This window comes from Manacus vitellinus, unplaced genomic scaffold (assembly GCF_001715985.3).
Source record: "Manacus vitellinus isolate BGI_N305 unplaced genomic scaffold, ASM171598v3 scaffold_18_pilon, whole genome shotgun sequence".
Lineage (NCBI taxonomy): Eukaryota > Metazoa > Chordata > Aves > Passeriformes > Pipridae > Manacus > Manacus vitellinus.
In genome coordinates this window covers 11,725,557-11,745,988 of record NW_021939324.1, presented here as the reverse complement: position 1 = coordinate 11,745,988, position 20,432 = coordinate 11,725,557, and the positions used below count along the sequence as shown (strand labels likewise).

Below are 20,432 nucleotides of genomic sequence, written 5' to 3'. Positions count from 1 at the left end.
TTTCCTTATCTGAAAAAAATATTTATTAGGTAATTATAACTTATCACTTCTGATTTAACTACAGAGGAGTCTCTTGCACTGGTGCTGATCAACTCTATGGGAGGAGGATTTTGTTCGTAGCATTATACATTTGTTAGTGCTAGATCTGTGAGAGCCATGTTCTGTTCTTGCTCTGCAGCTGCTTATTCCTTGAGCTTACCCACAAAGAATGCACAAGGAAGCATCATGTTCACAAACATACCATGAGGCACAATGCAATATGACAGAAGGGAACCAGTTCACAATGTACAAAACCAGAAGTTTAAGTCCGTGTTTAGGAGAATTTACTCAGTACATAAATGTCACTGTAATTTTCTCAGTTTTCATTTCTATGTTGAGTTTTATTCGTGGAGTATGTTACAGACTGAAGGGGATTTTGTGCTCAAGCATAGCCTTCTTTAAGGGATTTCACAAAACAATGTTTATCTACTGTCTGGAAGGGGCTATTTGACCTTCTAATCAACATTTTCAATAAAAACAATGGAATACTAGCAATTGCCTTTTCACTCTTGTGTATCCTCTGAAGTACAAACTCCAGCTTAATTTACTGGAGGTTAATATCCTGAATAAGAATCAGGAATCAAAATATGATTAATGGACATTTTGTTTACAAGAAACTTTCATAATTCCAGTCACATTTGGTAAGGAAGTTATAAATATATGACTAATTTTTCATATGGAATCTGACAGAAAACTTCAAACATTAAAATGTTTGACCTGCTTACTTTATGTAAGTCAATAAGATTTTAAGCATACAGAATACAGAGAAGCTGCAGACATTACAGATTGCACTTTACAGAAGAGTCTGTAACTTGTTCAAATTCCAAGTAATGGGGTAGGGGAAATAAAACAGAATCCCTGCTGCTTAATTCACCTTTCATGTTTTGTTCCTAATATGCATCATGAGACTCACTGTTTTGATGGAATTATATGGATGATTAAAAATCAGGATTTGTGGGCATTTAAGATATAGAAGTCTAATGCAAATGAAATATCAGCTCTAAACCACATACTTCCATATTTATGTCAACACTTATGGGTTTGATCTTGCCTCATTTTCAGAAGAAAAACTGTAGGTTTCAAGGGCTACAAGTTTCAAAGACAGGTTTCAAAAGACTTTTTGCTTTTTCCAAAACACAAATTGAAGCTCCACTTTTTCAAGTCAAGTCATATATCCATCCTCAATGCACCTATTTACTTTTCATTTACAGTAATAGGAATTCCACTTAGGCAACCAAGAGGAAAAGGTTCCTGACATGGGGGAGGGAAGATGCAGATTGCCTTTTTTTTCATCTTTGCTCTGGAACCCTCAAAGCCACAGAGATAAATTTGGCCTAAAGGCAATGCAAAGCTTACTTCCCTACTTACCTCCTAAGCCTTCTTTCAGCCTGCCTTAAGAAGAGCCATAAGGTGGCTCATAGAATCACAGAATGGTTAGGTTTTTCTTAGGAAAAGACCTCTAAGATCATCAAGTCCAATCATCAACCCAGCACCACCACTACCACCACCATGTTCAGTACTAAAATGTGTCCTCAAGTGCCACATCCACATAGGGTTTTTTTAACATTTTCAGGGATGGTGATTCCACCACTTCCCTGGGCAGCCTGTCCCAATGCTTGACAACTCTTTCAGCAAATAAATTTTTCGTAATATCTAATCCAAACTTCCCCTGGTGCAACTTGAGGCCATTTCCTCTGGTCCTATCACTTGTTTCTTTGAAGAAGAGACCGACCCACACCTTGCTACAACCTCCTTTCAGGTAGCTGTAGAGAGTGATAAGGTCCCCCATAAGCTTCCTTTTCTCCACAGTAAACAATACCAGCTCTCTCAACTGCCCATCATAGGACTTGTTCTCCAGACCCTTCACCAGCTTTATTGCTCTTCTCTGGGCATGCTCCAGCATGAAAATGATGCACCTGTAGTAGGGGCCCAAAACTGAACACCTGATTCAAGGCACATTCTCACGAATGTTGAACATAGAGGGATAATCACTGCCCTGGTCCTGCTGGCCACGCTATTTCTGATACAGGCCAGGATGTCATTGGCCTTCTTGGCTACCTGGGCACACTGCTGGCTCTTATTCAGCCACTGTTGACCAGCACCTCCAGGTCCTTTTCTGCTGGGCAGCTTTCCAGCCACTCTGCCGTCAGCCTATAGGTTGTTGTGAACCAAGGGCAGGACCCAGCACTGGACCTTCTTGAACCTCATACCATAGACCTTGGCCTACTGATCTAGCCTGTCCAGATCCATCTGCAGAGCCTTCCTACCCTCCAGCAAATCATCGTTCCCACCGAGCTTGCAAACTGACTGAGGGTGCACTTGATCCCCTTGTCCAGGTTGTTGATGAAGGTATTAAACAGAGCTGGCCTCACTAATGAGCCCTGGGGAAAATATTCCTTATAGAAATAGATGTTTGGGATCACAGCTGTTAGGAGCCACTGTTCTCTCCAGAGCATGTGCATCTCAGTGAGTCACTGTGAACAGGCCAAAGCAAAGTACCTGAACAGATAGAGAAGTCAGCCGGTGCCTTTAGGGAGGAAAATATATGACAAGTGTCCTTAAGAATATTTATCCTAAGTATGTCTTTATTGGGAAAAATGTAATCTATCCATTAAAAAAAAAATTAGCTACTGTTAATATTGCCAGTGGTATGCTTTACTGAGAAAAAAAGTGGATATGTATTTCTTCTCCCATGTTCCTCATAAAATGAAGCTAAATGATCTCAGATCATATGTTTTATGTGTCATAGGTCTTATGACACTTTCTTCCACAAATTTCAGGTGAATCTGAAATCACAGATCTGGAAGGGAAGAAGGACAAATGAAGCTTTGCCCTCACTCTCCTCTTTATGCATAGAATACCTGAATAAGGGTGGTCGGTGCAGGGTTTTTTTAAAGTCAGTGTGTGCGGTATTTTTTTCCATGTGTGGGAGGAATGGAAACTTGACTTAGTGTTTAGATGTGCTGTAGCACGTCTCCATGAGCTCTGGAACAAACAGCCTGACAGCTTGAGATCTTCAAAGGCCCACAGTAGAACCCACACTGAATAGGTTATCATTATAACCTGGTCAAAATCGGTAACATATGATCAGAGTTCACTGTTTCTAAAGCCAAATTGCTGACAACTGCTCCTCACATTTGATGGAGAGTCACAATTTTTTTTTGCTCCTGTGTAAAGTAGCACCACTATGTGTAGTAAAAGGGTTGGAGGGTAAGGGTTCAGCCAGGCAGTACCAAAAGTGTTTCATGAGGACAGCGATGGTGCCGCAGAGTGGGTGGCATTTCCTCAGAGGGTCATGGCTGTGGGGCTGTCTATGTCCCTTCCCAAGAGGTTGACCCCTACCTGGATACCACCTGAAAGGAGGTTATAGCCAGGTAGAGGTTGGCCTCTTCTCCCAGGCAACAAGTGACAGGACGAGAGGACATAGTTCTCAATTCGGGAAGGACATTGAGGTGCTGGAGTGTGTCCAGAGAAGGGCAATGAAGCTGGGCAAGGGTCTGGAGAACAAGTCCTATGAGGGGCAGCTGAGAGAGCTGGGGTTTTTTATTGTGAAGAAAAGGAAGCTCATAGGGGACCTTATCGCTCTCTACAGCTACCTGAAAGGAGGTTGTAGTGAGGTGAGGGTTGGCCTCTTCTCCCAGGCAAGGAGTAACAGGACAAGATAGTCTTAAGCAGCGCCAGGGGAGGTTTGGGCTGGACATTAGGAAGAATTTCTTCATAGAAAGGGTGATTAGACAGTGGAATGAACTGCCCAGGGAGGTGGTGGTCTCAGTCCATGGAAGTGTTTAAGCAAAGACTGGATGTGGCACTCATGGTCTAGTTGACATGGTGGTGTTCGATCATAGGCTGGACCCGACCGATCTCACACGTCTTCTGCAACCCAACTGATTTCCGTGATTCCCCTCTAGCCCCCTAGCCCCATCCCCTCTAGCCCCCTAGCCCCCGTGGCACACCGCCCGGCAGAGGTCGGGACACGCTCCGCCCCCAGCGCCGTGCCGCCGGTGCCCGCAGCTCGCCGCCCGCGGCGCCTCCTCCTCCGCTCCGCTCGAGTGTCTCGTGTGGCACGGCAGCAGCGCGCCCCGGACGTCGGCGGACCAAGATGGCGGCTCCTATGGAGCTGAGGTGCTGGGAAGTGCGACTGGGCGGCTGCGTCCCGTGCAATTCCGGAGTCTCTCACCGTCATGGATAACGGGCAGCGCCCGCCCCTGGAGTGAGGAGGGAGGGAGGAAAGCGGCGGCGCCCAGGGGGCTTGCCTGCCACCGGCACAGGCCGTCCGCGGGGCTCCTTGGCCGCGGGAGAGGCCGGGGCGGGAGGCGCGGCGTTCGGCGCGCGGCGCGGCCCGGCTCGTAGCCTCACAAAAGCCGCAGGCTGCGCTGCCGCCCTTCCCGGCGGTGCCGAGCCCTTCTCCAGGGCGCTGCCGCCCTTCCCCCGGGGGCCGAGCCCTTCCCGGGGGCTGCAGGGCCTATGCGCGGCATTCCCTGGAGTCGTGTTAGGGCAAGGAAGCCCTATCGAAACCCATCGCGCCTTTCCGCGCACTTGCTGCTAGTCGGTCCTCAGTGCCCGAAGAGGTTTAAAACAACTTCTGAAGTGCTGTCTTACAATTTTCTTACCCATAGTGACAGAACTTAACCCTTGTCTCTCCCAATCTTTATTGCAGGCTTACGCCAAATTTTCTGGTGCTCCCCTGACAGTGAATACTATAAGTAGGTCCTGGAAAGCTCCAAAAGGTACCATCTTTGCAGTCTGTATTCTTTTAGTTACAGCTGCACTATAGATAAACGTTCCAGTTTCTGTATTTGCATTGGGCTTGTGCTAATGAGTGCAGCCTGTCCCAGTTAAATGACTTCACAGGATCAAGTGTGATGAATTTGTGGGAATAAAATAATGGAAGACATAAGTAAAGTGCTTCAATTTATTAAAATGTATATGGGTGAAGCAGCAGGCCGTCAACAAAGCAGTAGTGCCAAGTACATAACTCTTTCAGGCAGTCTAAATTGATGGTATACTGAAAGCAAATTTTTAAGTTTTTAGCACTTTGCATATTTATAATGATAGTAACCAGACTTGTATGTGGAAATAGCTCTTTAATTATACATAATTTAAGGGGCTGGTATAGTTGTAAGTGCAATGTGAGCTTCAACAAGTATACCTTACACTAGCTGGGATGTTTAGCACTGTGCTGAATTAGAGTGGTTGACTCAGAAAAAATGGAATATGAGGTGTCAGAGATGACTTCTTTGTGTTGGATGCTCCTACTCATTGCTTGTTTGCTCAGCGTTTAAGTTATTGTCTTGGTGTATTTCAGAGGTAACATCGCTGCAGAGTTAAAGTATTCTGTCCTTTATACTTAACCACATCATCAGTTTAGCCATTACTGTATTCATACAGAAGTTGATCCTTTGGCTCTTGCTTTTCAGTGTGTTGTTTTCTGTTAGGAGCAAACACCAAGAACTAGCTGGGTGTACTTGCTAAGAGTTTGGTGGCTTTCCTCATAGCAAAAATACATAAAACCCATTAAAAAATCAATCCAAATAGTAAATGTTGGTGATTATTGATACTTTAATAGTAGTTAGCAGCACAATCCTTTTGGGCTTATTGAGGCAGTTATGTTGTGAATGTGCTGTAAGATAGCCCCTGTTACAGACACTTTGATCTGGCAATCTCATGAGTAAAGGCTTCCAGTAAAGTTCTGGCAGAAAGGAAATACTTAGTTCTTGAGTAGTTCATGGTTATGCTGTGGTAGCTTGGGCAGTGGTTGTAGCAAGGCTAGACAAAACAGGTGGTTAAAATGGATTTGGAGGGGAAGGGCAGGAAAAAAACTGGAGTGGAAGGAAGAGGCCCTGAGGTGAATGAGTTGAGGAGGCAGTTGGACTGAGTTGGAATTTTTGTCTTAAGATGAACTTGTGAATTCCAGACAAGTAGCCTGGTTCTCAAAGTACTGAGTACCTAGCAGAAAACATTGGCTTCAATCTGATTTTTTCTTGCCATTTTTTATGTTCTGTTATTAGTGATGGCCACGGTAGACTAAGCATACTTCTGACCTTGGTGGAGCTCCCCTGCTGTGTAAAACTTCATGTCTACATGTTAGGAAGATCAGAGCATGGTATTGAGAAAAGGAAAGTACATAAAGTGCCTGATTGCTTTCTAGTTATGTTAGAACTCATTCAGTTGGCGAATGTCACACCGATCCACAAAAAGGGCCGGAAGGAGGAGCCAGGAAACTACAGACCTGTCAGCCTGACCTCAGTGCCTGGCAAGGTTATGGAGCAGATCATCCTAAGTGCAGTCACACAGCACCTACAGGACAGACAGTGGATCAGACTCAGCCAGCACAGGTTTAGGAGGGGCAGGTCCTGCCTGACCAACCTGGTCTCCTTTTCTGATGAGGTGACCTGCCTGGTGGATGAGGGGAAGGCTGTGGATGTGGTCTGTCTGGACTTCAGCAAAGCCTTTGACACCATCTCCCACAGCATACTCCTGAAAAAGCTGGCAGCCCACGGCTTGGACAGGGGCACTCTGTGCTGGGTTAGGAACTGGCTGGAGGGGCCGGGCCCAGAGAGTGGTGGTGAACGGTGCTGCATCCAGTTGGCAGCCGGTCACTAGTGGTGTCCCCCAGGGATCGGTGTTGGGCCCAGTTCTGTTTAATAGTTTTACTGATGATTTAGATGAGGGGATTGAGTGTACCATTAGCAAATTTGCAGATGACACCGAGTTGGGGGGGAGTGTCAATCAGCTGGAAGGCTGATCAGGAGGGCTCTGTAGAGGGACCTGGAGAGTTGGGTTGATTCTAACGGGATGAGGTTCAACAAGGCCAAGTGGAGCGTCCTGCACTTTGGCCACAACAACCCCCTGCAGCGCTACAGGCTGGGGACAGAATAGCTGGAGAGCAGCCAGGCAGAAAAGGACCTGGGAGTCTGGATTGACAGGAAGCTGAACATGAGCCAGCAGTGTGCCCAGGTGGCCAAGAAGGCCAATGGATCCTGGCCTGTATCAGGAACGGTGTGGCCAGCAGGTCCAGGGAAGTGATTCTGCCCCTGTACTCAGCACTGGTGAGGCCACACCTTGAGTACTGTGTCCAGTTCTGAGCCCCTCAGTTCAGGAAGGATATTGAGGTGCTGGAGCAGGTCCAGAGAAGAGCAACTAGGCTGGTGAAGGGACTGGAGCACAAGTCCTCTGAGGAGAGGCTGAGGGAGCTGGGGTTGCTTAGCCTGGAAAAGAGGAGGCTCAGGGGAGACCTCATCACTCTCTACAACTCTCTGAAAGAAGGTTGTAGCCAGGTGGGGGTTGGTCTCTTTTCCCAGGCAACTGTCAGTAGGACAAGAGGGCATGGTCTTAAGCTGTGCCGGGGGAGGTTTGGGTTAGTTATGAGGAAGAAATTCTTTACAGAGAGGGTAATCAGACATTGGAATGGGCTGCCCAGGGAGGTGGTGGATTCTCCGTCCCTGGAGGTTTTTAAGATGAGACTGGATGTGGCACTTGGTGCCATGGTCTAGTAACCACGGCAGTTGGATCAAGGGTTGGACTTGATGATCTCAGAGGTCTTTTGCAAGCCAGCTGATTCTGTGATATAAATTGTTGACTGTATTATTTATACCCTCTAGGAGATATACCAGTCCTCATATCAGAAGACAAGGTGATTTCTCAGCCAGCAAAAATACTAAACTTCTTAAGAAAGCAGGTAGATTTGTTTTCTTTGCCTAGTAGTGACTCTGCAGGTCCCCGCGGTAAACATTGATACTGGCTTCCGAAGTCCGGAAACTCAGTTCAGACCCAGTGCTTTTCTGTTTTTCATATATGCATGAGAATTGCAAAATGGTGGGTAAGAAATTGCAGTTTGAAGTTTGATTGTCAGTTGTGTGAAAGATTAAAAATAGGCATGAAAAAATGTTTATTGAAAAGGACAAAAACCTGTCCTTAACTGAGCAGTTTGTTGCTGAGCACTCTGCTCGTAATTATCACATCTTTAATGCCATTATGACTTTTTAGACCTAGGATATCACAGCCTAGGTTTAACTGCTTAAATGGGTAGTGATTTCCCAGTGTTTTTTTTTCTGAAAGATAATACAGCATTACTTTTAATCTGTGTAGTTTATCTGTAGCTTGTAACGTAAAAATGTCTGCAGGCATTTCTTGATCCACACCTACTGCCTTTTGTAGATCTCTTAATGTTTTATTTCCAAAGAATAAAGCTGTGTGATTTTTTCTTTTCATGAAGTATAAAGATGTCTAGTAAACCGTGGCACCATCTTTTTATTTCCAGGGTGGTCCTCTAGACCACTATTCTGCTTTTACATTACAAATGCACCTCCTACAAAGTCAGATCTGATCAATGCCGTAGTGACACTTTAAATCTTTGGGGGGAAAAAAACCAGAATCTGAAAACTGCATTTGAGATGAGATTTCAAATAGCTGTTTTGAAATTCAAATACGTTAAGTTTCGTATTCATTTGAATTGAATTTGAATTTGGTATTCATTTGAATACCAAAGATTCCATAGTGTTGGGGAAAAAACCCTCTTTGAGTTAAAGTATAACAATTACATCTTGAAGTATCAGTACTGACCCTTTCTTTATAAATTAATGAAACAGATCTACTCAGTCCTCCCAAAATTTATCAGCCTTTTTAATGTATCTTAAAGGAATCCAGTGTTAGAATTAAAAACTCAGTCAGCTGTAACTGGATTAATTTAGCTGTGCATTTGGTCCCTTAACTTTTAGAATGTTAATTAAAAGCAAAATATGGGAATGCATGCCTTTTTCTTTATGCTTACACCATCTGAAGTGCCAGATACTTCTTCAGAAATAAAGATGAGGACTTAACAGAGGTTTGCTACATCCCTAAGCACTGAAAAATTGCCTCTGTATGGCTGGATATTTGCTTGGAAACAAATGGGAAGGAGGCACGAGTTATTTTGGGAATAGGAGGGCCCAAAGATCTAAGAATGGGAAAGTGGAAAAGGGAGATGCAACAAGGTTTGACATAGCTGGCCTGAATAAGGGAAGATATTCTAGTGAGTGCCCGCTTTCTGTCCCCCAAAGTGTTTTTATACTTACTGATTTGATAGCTGTTAAGTTTGAAGTAACTTTACATTGATCATTTTTTTGAAAGGTTCCGTGTAACACTATTTTTAGGGTTTTGGGTTTAGTGTTGTGTGGTTGTTTTTTTTTTTAATTCGTAGAAGTATAATGCGGATTATGAATTGTCTGCAAAACAAGGAGCTGATACACTGGCATATATTGCACTACTTGAAGAGAAACTGCTTCCAGCTCTGGTAAATATTGATAAATACTTTATAATGGTCAGAATATTTGGAATTGAATGCTACAAGAGGTGCCCAGCATGAGAGACACTGAAGTCTCTCTGCCACAGTCCTGGCTGGAATGTATTTGCTTTGTTAGTCCAATTTTTGGAAATACTGCCTAGCATCATTTGAAAAGGAAAGAAGTGTGTGTTTGTGGGATGTCAAGTAATAATAGTAAATTTATGAAAGACATTTTAAAAGGACACTTATGGGGGGAGGGGGGGGACACACACGAGGGACAACAGGATGGGCGCTTATTTGTTTTGTTTTGTGGTTGTTTGGGTTTTTGTTTGTTTGGTTGTTGTTTGGGTTTGGTGGGTTTTCTTTTTTGTTTGTTTTTGTTTGTTAGGGGGTTTTGGTGGGGTTTTGGTGGTTTTTCGGGGTTTTTTTGGGGGGAAACAGTATCCTGAAACAGCTTATTGTGGCCATGTTTTGTTTCACTTGATTTTCTTGAAAAAGCTTTGATAAGATGTGATATGTCTGAGGAGAGCCACACAGCTGGAAGGCTTTTGAACTGTTCAGTTAGAACTTTGGTAGATTTAAATGCCCATCAGTAGTTTAATTTTTCAGTTTTAAATAACACATGACCACATTCTCTCACCATTTCAGTGTAATTACATTAGAGCTATAATATCCACAGACATTGAATCCCCTTGAATGACTTTGGTTTCAGTTTGTACAGAAAAAATATTCTGACCAGATGATATGATAAGCTACCTCTTCAGCTGACCCTGGTTTCAAAGTCATCATTTCATACTATCTTTTATTTTAAGATTTATATGTAATTTCAAACCAAATTTTAAGAAATTCCAAACCTGTTCCCGTATGTCTGCAACTTTTATTGTAATATATTTTCAGTATACAGTGTATGTATCTGTACATAGTACATACATAATATTATGCAGATGCATAATATTTTTCATATCTTTGGTGTTTTTCTTTATTTGGAAGGTAGCTATCACCTTAATTATACACTCCACTCAAAGGATTAGTATATAAATTTATGGAGCCTGATTGCCTTAAATTAGAATAAATCCTGGTTCTTCTGCTTCTCTGACAGAAGTCTTATATGGCAAGTTTTATGAGATGTCTACTGTTCTCATTGAAATTTCAGTTATATTTTTCCTCGTGTTGATATAGCTGCACACTTTCTGGATTGAGGCCGAAAATTACTGCAGTGTGACAAAGCCATGGTTTGCCTCAAGAATTGCCTTCCCACTGAGTTTGTATCTTCCTGGAAAGATGTCCAGGGAAGCACTGAACAGGATCTTGCTGACCAAGGGAGGGCCTCCACTCTACAGTCTCACTGAAGTGGAAGCACAGGTATGTGTTGTGTAGTAAAGAATTTGTAAGTTGGTTCTGTCAAAGGCAAAAACTGAAACAGTCTAGCACACTGCCGATTGATGAATGGTGCTGTGCATACCAGCCTTGCTTCACCTAAGGCTCTTAGACAGTCTTGTGTTTCATCAGATATACAGGGATGCCAAGGAGTGCCTAAATCTCCTGTCGAAGAGATTGGGAACATCTCAGTTTTTCTTTGGAGATACGTGAGTGTGGTTTGGTTTTTTTTTGTTTGGTTGGGGGTTTTTTGTAATGACTAATAAAACACGTGCCATATGACTCTCTGAGCACTTGAACTCTTTTTTATTTAACCTACCAGAATTTTAAAAGTGGTGCACAGTAGTATCATGTCTGATACACTGCTTTTCAGATAAATCTGAATGAGCAAACAGGCCACAAACAAGATCTTCAGACTGAGGCAATGTGGTATCTCCCATATCCAGCATTTTTCCACAGAGAGGCAGATGCTGCCCACAGCTGCTAAGAAAATGTGAGGTGCACTAGAGAACCCTTTTCTAGCCACAGTCACCTCCTGTCTTTGTATGTACAAAAAATGCTTTAGGCTTGATGTATTACTAGTGCCCCTATGGGAGGGGAGCGTAGGTCTGGGAACATTCCACTTCCTGTGGTATATATGCAGAGCAGGAAACAGATAGGGCCAAGAACATAGTGCCAGCAGGTCCTAAAATGGATGATCTGTGCCTTTAGTTGCTGAAATTGGACAACTCCATGAGAGAGGATCTTGGTCCCCTGGCATATAACTTGACTTTTGTGGTGCCAGAAATGCATTTTAGAGTGGCTTGTTTATCAGTGTATGTCACAGCATGCCTGTGCTTTAATGCTGAAGTTAGTGTTTCAGCTTGCCAGCACATCTCTAGTTCAGAGGTGCTGAAATGAGTGGATAGCTGCTACAAAGCGTTTACCAGGTTGATAGGCAAAGATGGAATCACAGAAGAGCTATGTTCTGTCCTGAGCTGTGTTTGACATACACAGAAAACTGTTAAGTTGTAAAAGTCTTAACTGTCTTACCTCAGTCACTTCGATGTTTTCTTTTGTCACTTTTTAGGCCTACCACCTTGGATGCCTTTGTGTTTGGTTTCCTTGCACCAGTTTATAAAGTGTGCTTCCCCAGGGTACAATTACAAGAGCACTTGAAACAGCTTACCAATCTGTGTCGATTCTGTGATGATATTTTAACTTGCTACTTCAGATTAAGTGTCTCAGGTAAGATGTGTTTCTTTTCCCCTTTTTGTCATATATACTTCTGTTGGGATTAGTACTCCAGGATTCCGTCTGCGAGCCAAGGCAGATTAGGTTTTACTTAGTTTATGCTAGCGTTTTTGTGGGAAGTGGAGAAACCTCTGAAGTTCAGCAGAAAGGATTGAAAATTAAAAACAAGGGTAAATACTCAGTTTTAGATTCTGTCAAGCATTGGCAAAATCTTATGGCTCACGCTTAGTACTATTTTTCTCACACAGATTGGCTTTTTCACTTAAATTCTTCTTTGCATGAAAATACTGCATGAACTTTATCTCCAATATGTGTTTATTTTGAAAGGATTTAAAAGCTTTTGTAAATACCTTTTCACTCTTCGTCTTTTTGCCTTCACTCTCCAGGCCATTCTCCGACTGGACAGGATACAGCAGATGCTAATCTGCAGAAACTCACACAGCTTGTAGATAAGGAATCCAACTTGATTGAAAAGGTTACTTTTGCTTCAGTCTCTAATTATTCTGCTTTTTGTGGTTACTTGTTCACAGATATTCTTGCATGGCAACTGCAACTGTACAATGGACTTTGCTTCTTTTCTACTGAGTTACATTGTGTAGAGAGGCAGGAAGAATATTACATTACTTGGAAGGAGTAATTAATGAAGCCTTGTACTTAAAAAAGTGTTTTTAATACAGCCAAAAGAACACTGTCTTGCAGGTGTGCATACCAATAGAGGGATGGTATCTTTCCTCAGCAGAGGAGGAGGCAAATGTATTGATCAAAATTCAGAAATCATCCTGCAAATTAAGACTGATCACTGGGTTTCCTTGCTCCCAGCTGCATGCGGTAGTAACTAACCTGTAGTCACACTCCTGCTTTTTCTACATCTTGCTTTTATTTCTTAAGTTCTTTGTTTCTAAGGCTGTCACTCAGCACCTGCTGAAAACTGTACAACTTAGGCAAAAAATACTTGTGAAGACTTAGTCTTTTCATGCAGACAGAACACTCTGATTGGAAAGATAGAAGGCAAAAAATACTTGTGAAGACTTAGTCTTTTCATGCAGACAGAACACTCTGATTGGAAAGATAGAAGGCATTTCTTCCTGAAAAAGACTAGTACATGAAGTAGATCATTAACTATGATCAGCTTCTGTAGCATTAGGTATCGATCCTCTTTCTGGCATTGAAGTGTGGCTATTGAACTTCTAAACAATGTGTTACACAAGCATTTGTCAGGCATGATTGAAGTAAAGGCGATCTTGCCTTGAGGAAATGGGATGGACCACACAGCCTCCACAGATCTCCCCTATGCTGTGTTTTATTCTGCACTAACTAAACTTTTGAGACCACATTACATATAGGGCATTAGATTGATTGCCTATGAAAATGTTAATTATTTATATTCAGAGATTAATTTTAACCTGTCTTTGAAAAACTGTTATCACCAGTTCTTTATTAAGTGCTTTTTGTAATCTGTAACTAATAAAAATTTACTCAGTGCCTCCAGAATATATCTGGTTTGAAAAGGTTTATTCTTGCATGGTGTTGAACATACAAAAAGCATCCATTGATGTTAGCAGTTTGACTCTTGATCTCCATTCTAGCAGCATTTGGCTATTGTACAAAATTTTACCTCTTAGGAACAGGTAGCAGTGTTGCTTCCTTCAGTAATCTTGACAAAGTGACTTGAGCAGAAGCACACCCATTTGCCACAGGTTTGATGCACCATATGTAATGGAATGAATAGCAGCTCTAAAACAAGCATATATTTGGGAGAGGAAAGAAACCAAAGCACCAGTTTTGACTGGTCCTAAAGTAAGAGGGTAAAGGTATCCCAAACCAGCATTAATGATGGCAGCCCTGACAAATAAGACTAATGCTATAATCTGTATTCTACTGCTTGCCAGATCCGGCTCTCGTTATTTCTCTGCAGATGGATGACAACCTTCGTAAGAGCCCTCAGCACCCCCCTCGTAAGCTGACAATGCTCAAGCTTGCTGCGCATGGAGAAGAAAGCAGCTCGTTCAATCGTTTGTCACCTTGACACCTCTTGTTGCCCATACACGTGTGTTTGCCTTCAGCTGAGTGCCACAGTAAATTTTTTTCACGTGAATGTTGTTTTGCAAGGGAAGAATCTGCTAATGGGTAGAAGTAGAGAAGACATACAGCTTTACAATCTTCCGTCTACTTATTTTTTTATGAAATTGCATAGTTAAGGCTGACCGCACACTAAGCTTGAGGCTAAGCTAAACAAGGCTTATTACTGCAGATGTTAACATGATTTTGTACAGCATAGTTTTGCCTTTACCCTAGGAGAAATGTTTACCAAAAGTTAAAATTCTGCTTATGGAATGTTCACCATTATTTTATTTTGTGGTTTTTGATTTTACTGTAATCATGTTACTGTATGTGAGTAGGTATACTCTTGTGTCTGTCTGAAAATGGCAGAAGTCCAGTTGTGAAGTCTGAAAAGAAACATTGTTGCCCTTTGTTGCAGTTGAGAAATGAAAAGCAATGAGAGGAAGGTAATTTTTTTTATCGAGCTTTAATGAACACACTTGGGTTTTGTGTTTTCGGTTGTTAGCATTTTTGAAAATTTGTCTTTGAAGGGGATTGTTGAAAAGCATGTGCGCTATGGGGATTAAAATGATGCACAATGCTAACATTTCAGTACCTCGTAACAGTCCTTTGTGAAACAGGCTTGACCTGTGCACAGACTTAATACCATATGCTGCAAAACTGTTAAGTCAAAATCATAGAAGACTGGTAGTGGATGGAGAAGTTTGATTGGTTGCTGTCGGGACAAGAGACTTGACTAGCAAGCACTGCATCTCTGGATTGAAAGTAGCTGGTTAGAGCTTTGTAAGAAAGCCAATGTAGGCTTTTAAATTTGTCACAGATGTCTCTTGATCAGTTTTGTCTTTTCAGTAAGCACTACAGTTCATTCAAAAACTAAAACGAAAAAAATGTCTATATTTTTATTGTGTGACAGTCTGTCTAGTTCAGAGCTCTTTTCTCTCTGCAAACTGTAATGCGTTCCTGGGCACAATTCTTCTGCTTAATTAGTTTTCTCTGTAACAGCAGCCTTGCCAGTTCTAGAGACCCAAGCAATTCCATTTCAAGAGAGATGCTGTAAACAGCAACGTACTGGTGGGGACTTCATGAGTGGGTGTAAAGAGAATTAGTCAAGGAGATTGGCCAAAATGGCAGCTCTTGGGATACAGAATTCTGATAGCAGTATGTGTGGGATGGCTGTTCGGGGGATTTTTTTCTCCTTTTTCTGGCCAAATCAAAATAGTCTTTCAGCTTCCCTTCAGCTACTAGTCTTGTGTGAGATACACAGATAAATTATTTCCTATTTGTAAGGACAAGACTGTAGATTGTGTACATACTGAACTTTCAGACTTGATATGTAAGGAATGTAGTATCTTTAACATTTCTTAATTATAAGCAAAATGTTGGGTTTCTAATGAGCCCTTTAAAATAATGTTTAAGCTTCATGCTCTTACCAGAGTATTTGTTGCAGTGATTTGAAATTAATTTAGCTCATACTCATGATAACTGTATAAACTGACCATCCACTACATGCAGAAGTAATTCAAACGGTTAAAATTTTTAACTGCCTATATCTTGACAAGATTTACATGAGATAAGTCACATAGCTTTTCAAAGTTTTTAATTTATAAACATGGCTATGGAGAATATGCCTTAGTTTGTTGCTTTTGTGAATATGTACAGTCAATGTATAAAATCTCTTTGTAAAAAGGGTCATTGAGATTAAAATTTTGGATTTGTAGTGGAATTTTGGTGGAGTTTTTTTGTGGAAATTATGTTGAGTTTTTTGAATGTTATTCTTTTTTCCTTGTAAAAAGGTTTATTTTTGTCCATTAAAAAATAAAAAAAGAAAAACTGCTGACTGCTAGGACACAGAAGTTGAAGCAACTGAGCATATCCATGAGATGAGATTTTAGATTTTAATCACACCTCTTCAGTACCATTTCTTTCTTTCAACACAGTTGCTTTTGGGAAGGGGGCAATAGGGAGGCACACATTTTCTAATCTTACTAAATGTGAGCTCTGGGCTATGCGACAGCAAAATTTTAGCAAACCAATGTCCAGGGAACTTTATTCACTGGATGACAGAGAACAACAGGGCTAGAGATCACAGCAAACATTGCCTGCAGTTGTGCACACCATCCCAGGCAACCAAGGAGGCTGCACAGCCTTGCACTTCCCTATTTTACTTTTTACTCAAGGTTTAACCAAATTCCTTTATGTCTAAAGTGTCATCTCTGGCCTGGTAGCTCAGGCTTGCCCCTTAGTTTAGTGGCACATTTTGTGTGCCTGAGTTCTGAAGCAGGGAGGTTAACGATGTCCAGGGTGGGATCAGTTTGAGTAACTTGCTACCTGCATCTGAAGTAGTCAAAGCTCCTTCTCTGGCTAGGGGAGAAAGATGGGATCTAGGTGTGATTTGTCTTAAAGCAGATACCTAAAATAGTGAAGTGAATCCTGGACAAGTGCTGTGACTGCTCAGTGTAGAGGAAGTGGTAGCTGCCTAACTCAGCCATAAAATGAAAACCTGCTGTGGCAATTGGCTTTTCCACTTCTGCCTGAGCTGGTGGGTGGTCCAAAAACACAAGGAGTCAGCCAGCCTCCTGTACAGGCAGCAGTGGTGGGGCTGTGAAATTGTTGTGTGCAACCTGCTCCCTGTGCAGAGCTGCTGACTGCTGTACCTACTCCAGCTCTGCAGTCTCAAAATGTTGGGCTTTTGGTGCGTGCACCTACGAAGCGCAGGTGCAGAATATACCCTTGGGTTTCCATTACCTTTCTCCTACCAGGGGAGCTAATGAGCCTTGTCCTTCCTACTCTCCCCTGGAAGGCTGGGAACAGATCACTACCTAGAAAGCAACTCATCCAGCTGCCAGTTCTAAGTGGAGTGGACTGCTATAGCAGGTTTTAAGTTTAACGCCTCTGCTCCAGGCGGTTGTGTGTGGAAATCATATGTGTAGATATCCTTAGGGCTGTTCTCTGTTTTTCTGTGTCAGCTGGTGTCAGAGACTGAAATGGTTGATGATTTATGCATTCTAGGAGACTCTTGCAGGATTTTGACCTTTGCTTTGTATCTCTGATGGGCAGTTGGGCCCATCCCTCCCTCCAGTGCTGAAGGTGTCAAGCCCTGAAAAGGCAGGACCTCTGATGGCCCATCAAAGCCATTCCCCCCCTCTGCCAATCTTGAAAGACAAGAACCAGGCCAGATACAGAAACTCTGCGCAGGCCCAGGAGAGGTGGGAGGCTCGAGGCATGGCAGGTGACACTAACCATGGATATAATAACTCATAACTTCTTGGCGTGTGTGGGCTTCCCTCCTTCACCCCCAGCAGATCAAGGCCACCACTTCAACTGACAGATATGGAAGCTGCAACTACCAAGTGTCATCGTGGGACCCCGTGGGCGGTGACTATATATGTTTTTTCCACTCTCATCTTTTCTTTTTCCTTACTCTCCCTTACTCTTATCCTGTCTTTCTCTCCCCTATGCATTTTCTCCCCCTCCAAAGGTTATCTCTATGTCACATTGTTACATGACAACACCCAAAATGCTAGCATACCTGTTGATACAGAATTGTTAAAATAAACCTTATCAATATATGCTTTCAGATACCAATTATTCAGTGTCTTTTCACTCTAATCCACCCCAAGGGACTTATTGATAAAAACCTGGGTTATCCCCCCTCCCCTTTTCCTGGGGCGGGTCGTAACAGCTGGTTGTAGGAATAGATATATTTCAGAAGAAATAAGATGAAAAACATTACAAATTAATTGCTACGAGTATGTTCTATTTAACATTTCCAAGATAGCTTTAAAAATGTCTTTTCCCCCACTCTGAAAATATTGTTACATTAGGCTTTTATATACACTTACCCATTGGTGAAGTCACATTACTTTTGCTAAGGTAGTGAGGCATTCCATTAAGAAAAAACACCCTATTTGATTCAGTTAAAATGGTTTGCAGGCTCCCTTGAGTAGTTTCTTGCAGCAGGAGCCATTCATAGTGCTATTTTTTTTCCACATTGAAAGGTAGTGCATTAAAAAAGTACTGTTCCACAGTACAAATGTCCAGTTTCACAAATCATTTAAGCCTGTTGTTAAGTGTTTAGTCTGAAGCAGTAAAATGTTCCATACTCCCGTCTGGTGCTAACCACTACCAGCGAGGTGATGTATTTTGATGCACTTGCTAGAGCATTGGTGGAGGATTAGGCCATTCAGGAAAGCAGGTGCAGAGGGTTGAGCTGGTCAAATATGAAAGCACACAGTCCAGAGCTTTTGGAATCAGGCCACTGTCCTCATTCAGCCCTAATGGTGATAGCAGAAAAGCCACTCTCCTCCACCTGCCTGGGCATTTCAGCCCCCCCGGGTGCTCTGGCTCGTGTTGGTAGGAGCTGCCTGGTGTGTCCCTGCTGTGCAGCAGCTTTCAGCAGCTTCAGCTCATTAAGCATTTTACCTCCTGAAGGATGTGAGAGAGCACCCATGGGGCAGCTTTGCTGCAGAGTTTGGGAGTGCCAGTCCCTGCTGGGAAAGTGTGGAGAGTGGTTGATCATAAGCATGTTTCTTAGTGAGGAGCTATTCCCCACACTCAGCCACTATCCAGGCATATGGTCACATGATGTCTGGCCTGCAGGGCTCTTGGCAGCAGTGCTGTTCTGCCTCTGTGGGAGTCCTAATCATGCAAGGATAATGGTGATGTGGGCTTAATGCTCCAATAGTTCCTTGTGTCCGGGTCTGGGCAGCAGGGCAGATGGCAAGCCCTGCCATAGAGTCTCCTCCTTGCACTAGGAGACTGTCCAGCAGTGGTGATGGCTAGGGACAGCCTGTTCAGGAGCTGGGTTCTGTATCAGAGGTAGCTGCCAGGATGACAGGTGAGTTTTTTACACAGTCTCAGGGATGTGTAAAGGGAAGAAGGGAATAATAGTCCAGGATTCCCTGTACCACAATGGTTTGCTGTTTGTGCCTGGAGCAAAGCTCCCAGGAGCAGATCCCAGCTCTCGAAATCAGATAAGGTTAGAGTGAGAAACTGGGAAGGAGGAGGAAAGAAAAGGTGAGCAAGGAAGACACATCAGGGGCATCTGTTTTCACCCTCAATGATGTGTAGTTTGAGGGATGTATCAGTGTCATGGCACTTGGGACTGAAAGACTCTACTTCACGAGCTACAACATACTAGTCTTGTGGGCAAAAGCTGGGGGGAATCCAATTACTTGGTGCAAGTTTGATTAAAAAAAAAAGAGAAAGAAATTACTTGCAATGGGCTAGGTCAGTCTGCCTCAGTGCAGGAGCAAGCAAGAAAAGTTTACTGAATTTCAGTAAAAGTCTAACTGAAACCAGGAATCAATGATGGGACAACTGTAGTTTCAGAGCAAGTAACATCTTGCAGTATATCAGTCCGTAACACAGGGATATTCCTCAGTGCTGTTCACCTCCCTTTTGCTCATTCCTGTATTAAAACCACATGGGCTTTATTCATCATGAAGGTCAACGTTCCACATTTTTACAGTGTTGAAGTGTTCCATGTTGGTGATTTACTGTTATCAAAATACAGAATGTGGTCCTTCAGTTAAACCCTGAGTACGGAGAAATTGCATGCAATGGGTATCAAGCAGTTCATTAAGTAGAAGCAGTCCCTGTGTAAACATTTTGGTGCTCAACTCAAATTTGCCAAGCCATTTTCACAAGGGTGGCTAGGCAGCCTGCCAACTCTCACAAACACCTCTCAGGTTTTTTTTCCAAGAATGGAGAGGTGAGAGGGGGAGAGCACACACAAGGAAGTGCAAGTCTGTACAAAGCTCTGACTTACCCAAAGCAACTTTCAAGCAAGCGATGGAGTTAGAAATCCATTTTCACTTGTATTTGTCAATTGCTGCGGTGAATGATCATTTTACCAGTTGCTGCCAGCTGATTTTCTGTTGGCACAACAACAATTTTGCAAGTGGTAATAATGGTCATGTTGAGAGCTGTCCTTTGTGATTTGAGGAATAGGCTGTTGTCCTTACTGTGCTTGCAACCCTGTCCCCATGTCTGCCCTCTCACCTTTGATGCATCATTCTCTGTAGAATTCCACATAGATATCATCGCCCACTGACATTCTTACAGGGGTTTGTCACTGACAATTATTGCTTATTTAGGTAATTATTTCAAACAAATATGGCTGGTTTTGCTAGGCATTTTGGTTGGTTTTATTTTAAATCTTAACTGTCCCTCTCCTGCCTTTTTCCGTTACTGCAGTCAGTTATTTCAACTTTTATTTAACTTGCACTTGAATGTCATAGCATTAGAGTCAGATGCTGAAGGGCATCAGGTTTTCATGTGGGTTCCAGCTATGATGTGTCTTTGTGTTCTGAGCATTAATAAAGGCACAAAAAAACCCACCACAAGATAAAAGAGAAGGGAAGGGGAGGAAAGGTTTTGGGAGGGAAGGTTTGGGAAGGGAAGGCTGGGGAATATTTTGGAAGGGAAGGTTTGGGAAGGTTTGGGAAGGGAAGGTTTG

The 20,432-nt window shown here is 42.7% G+C and overlaps 1 protein-coding gene across 1 annotated transcript; it reads left to right on the top strand.

Moving 5' to 3' along the window:
• Positions 1-4,198: 4,198 nt before the first annotated feature.
• Positions 4,199-15,695, top strand: MTX3 (metaxin 3). Its single transcript, XM_018070309.2, has 9 exons — positions 4,199-4,223; positions 4,697-4,766; positions 7,641-7,717; positions 9,218-9,310; positions 10,481-10,663; positions 10,811-10,887; positions 11,748-11,905; positions 12,298-12,386; positions 13,827-15,695. The coding sequence occupies exons 1-9, from the start codon at positions 4,221-4,223 to the stop codon at positions 13,935-13,937; spliced, it is 861 nt and encodes a 286-aa protein (XP_017925798.2). The 5' UTR covers positions 4,199-4,220; the 3' UTR covers positions 13,938-15,695.
• The last annotated feature ends 4,737 nt before the right edge of the window (positions 15,696-20,432 follow it).

Coding starts and splice junctions, on each gene's coding strand:
- MTX3 (XM_018070309.2), top strand. Junction 9,311..10,480: donor AGAAACTGCTTCCAGCTCTG/GTAAATATTGAT, acceptor GTGTTGATATAG/CTGCACACTTTCTGGATTGA. Junction 10,664..10,810: donor TCACTGAAGTGGAAGCACAG/GTATGTGTTGTG, acceptor GTGTTTCATCAG/ATATACAGGGATGCCAAGGA.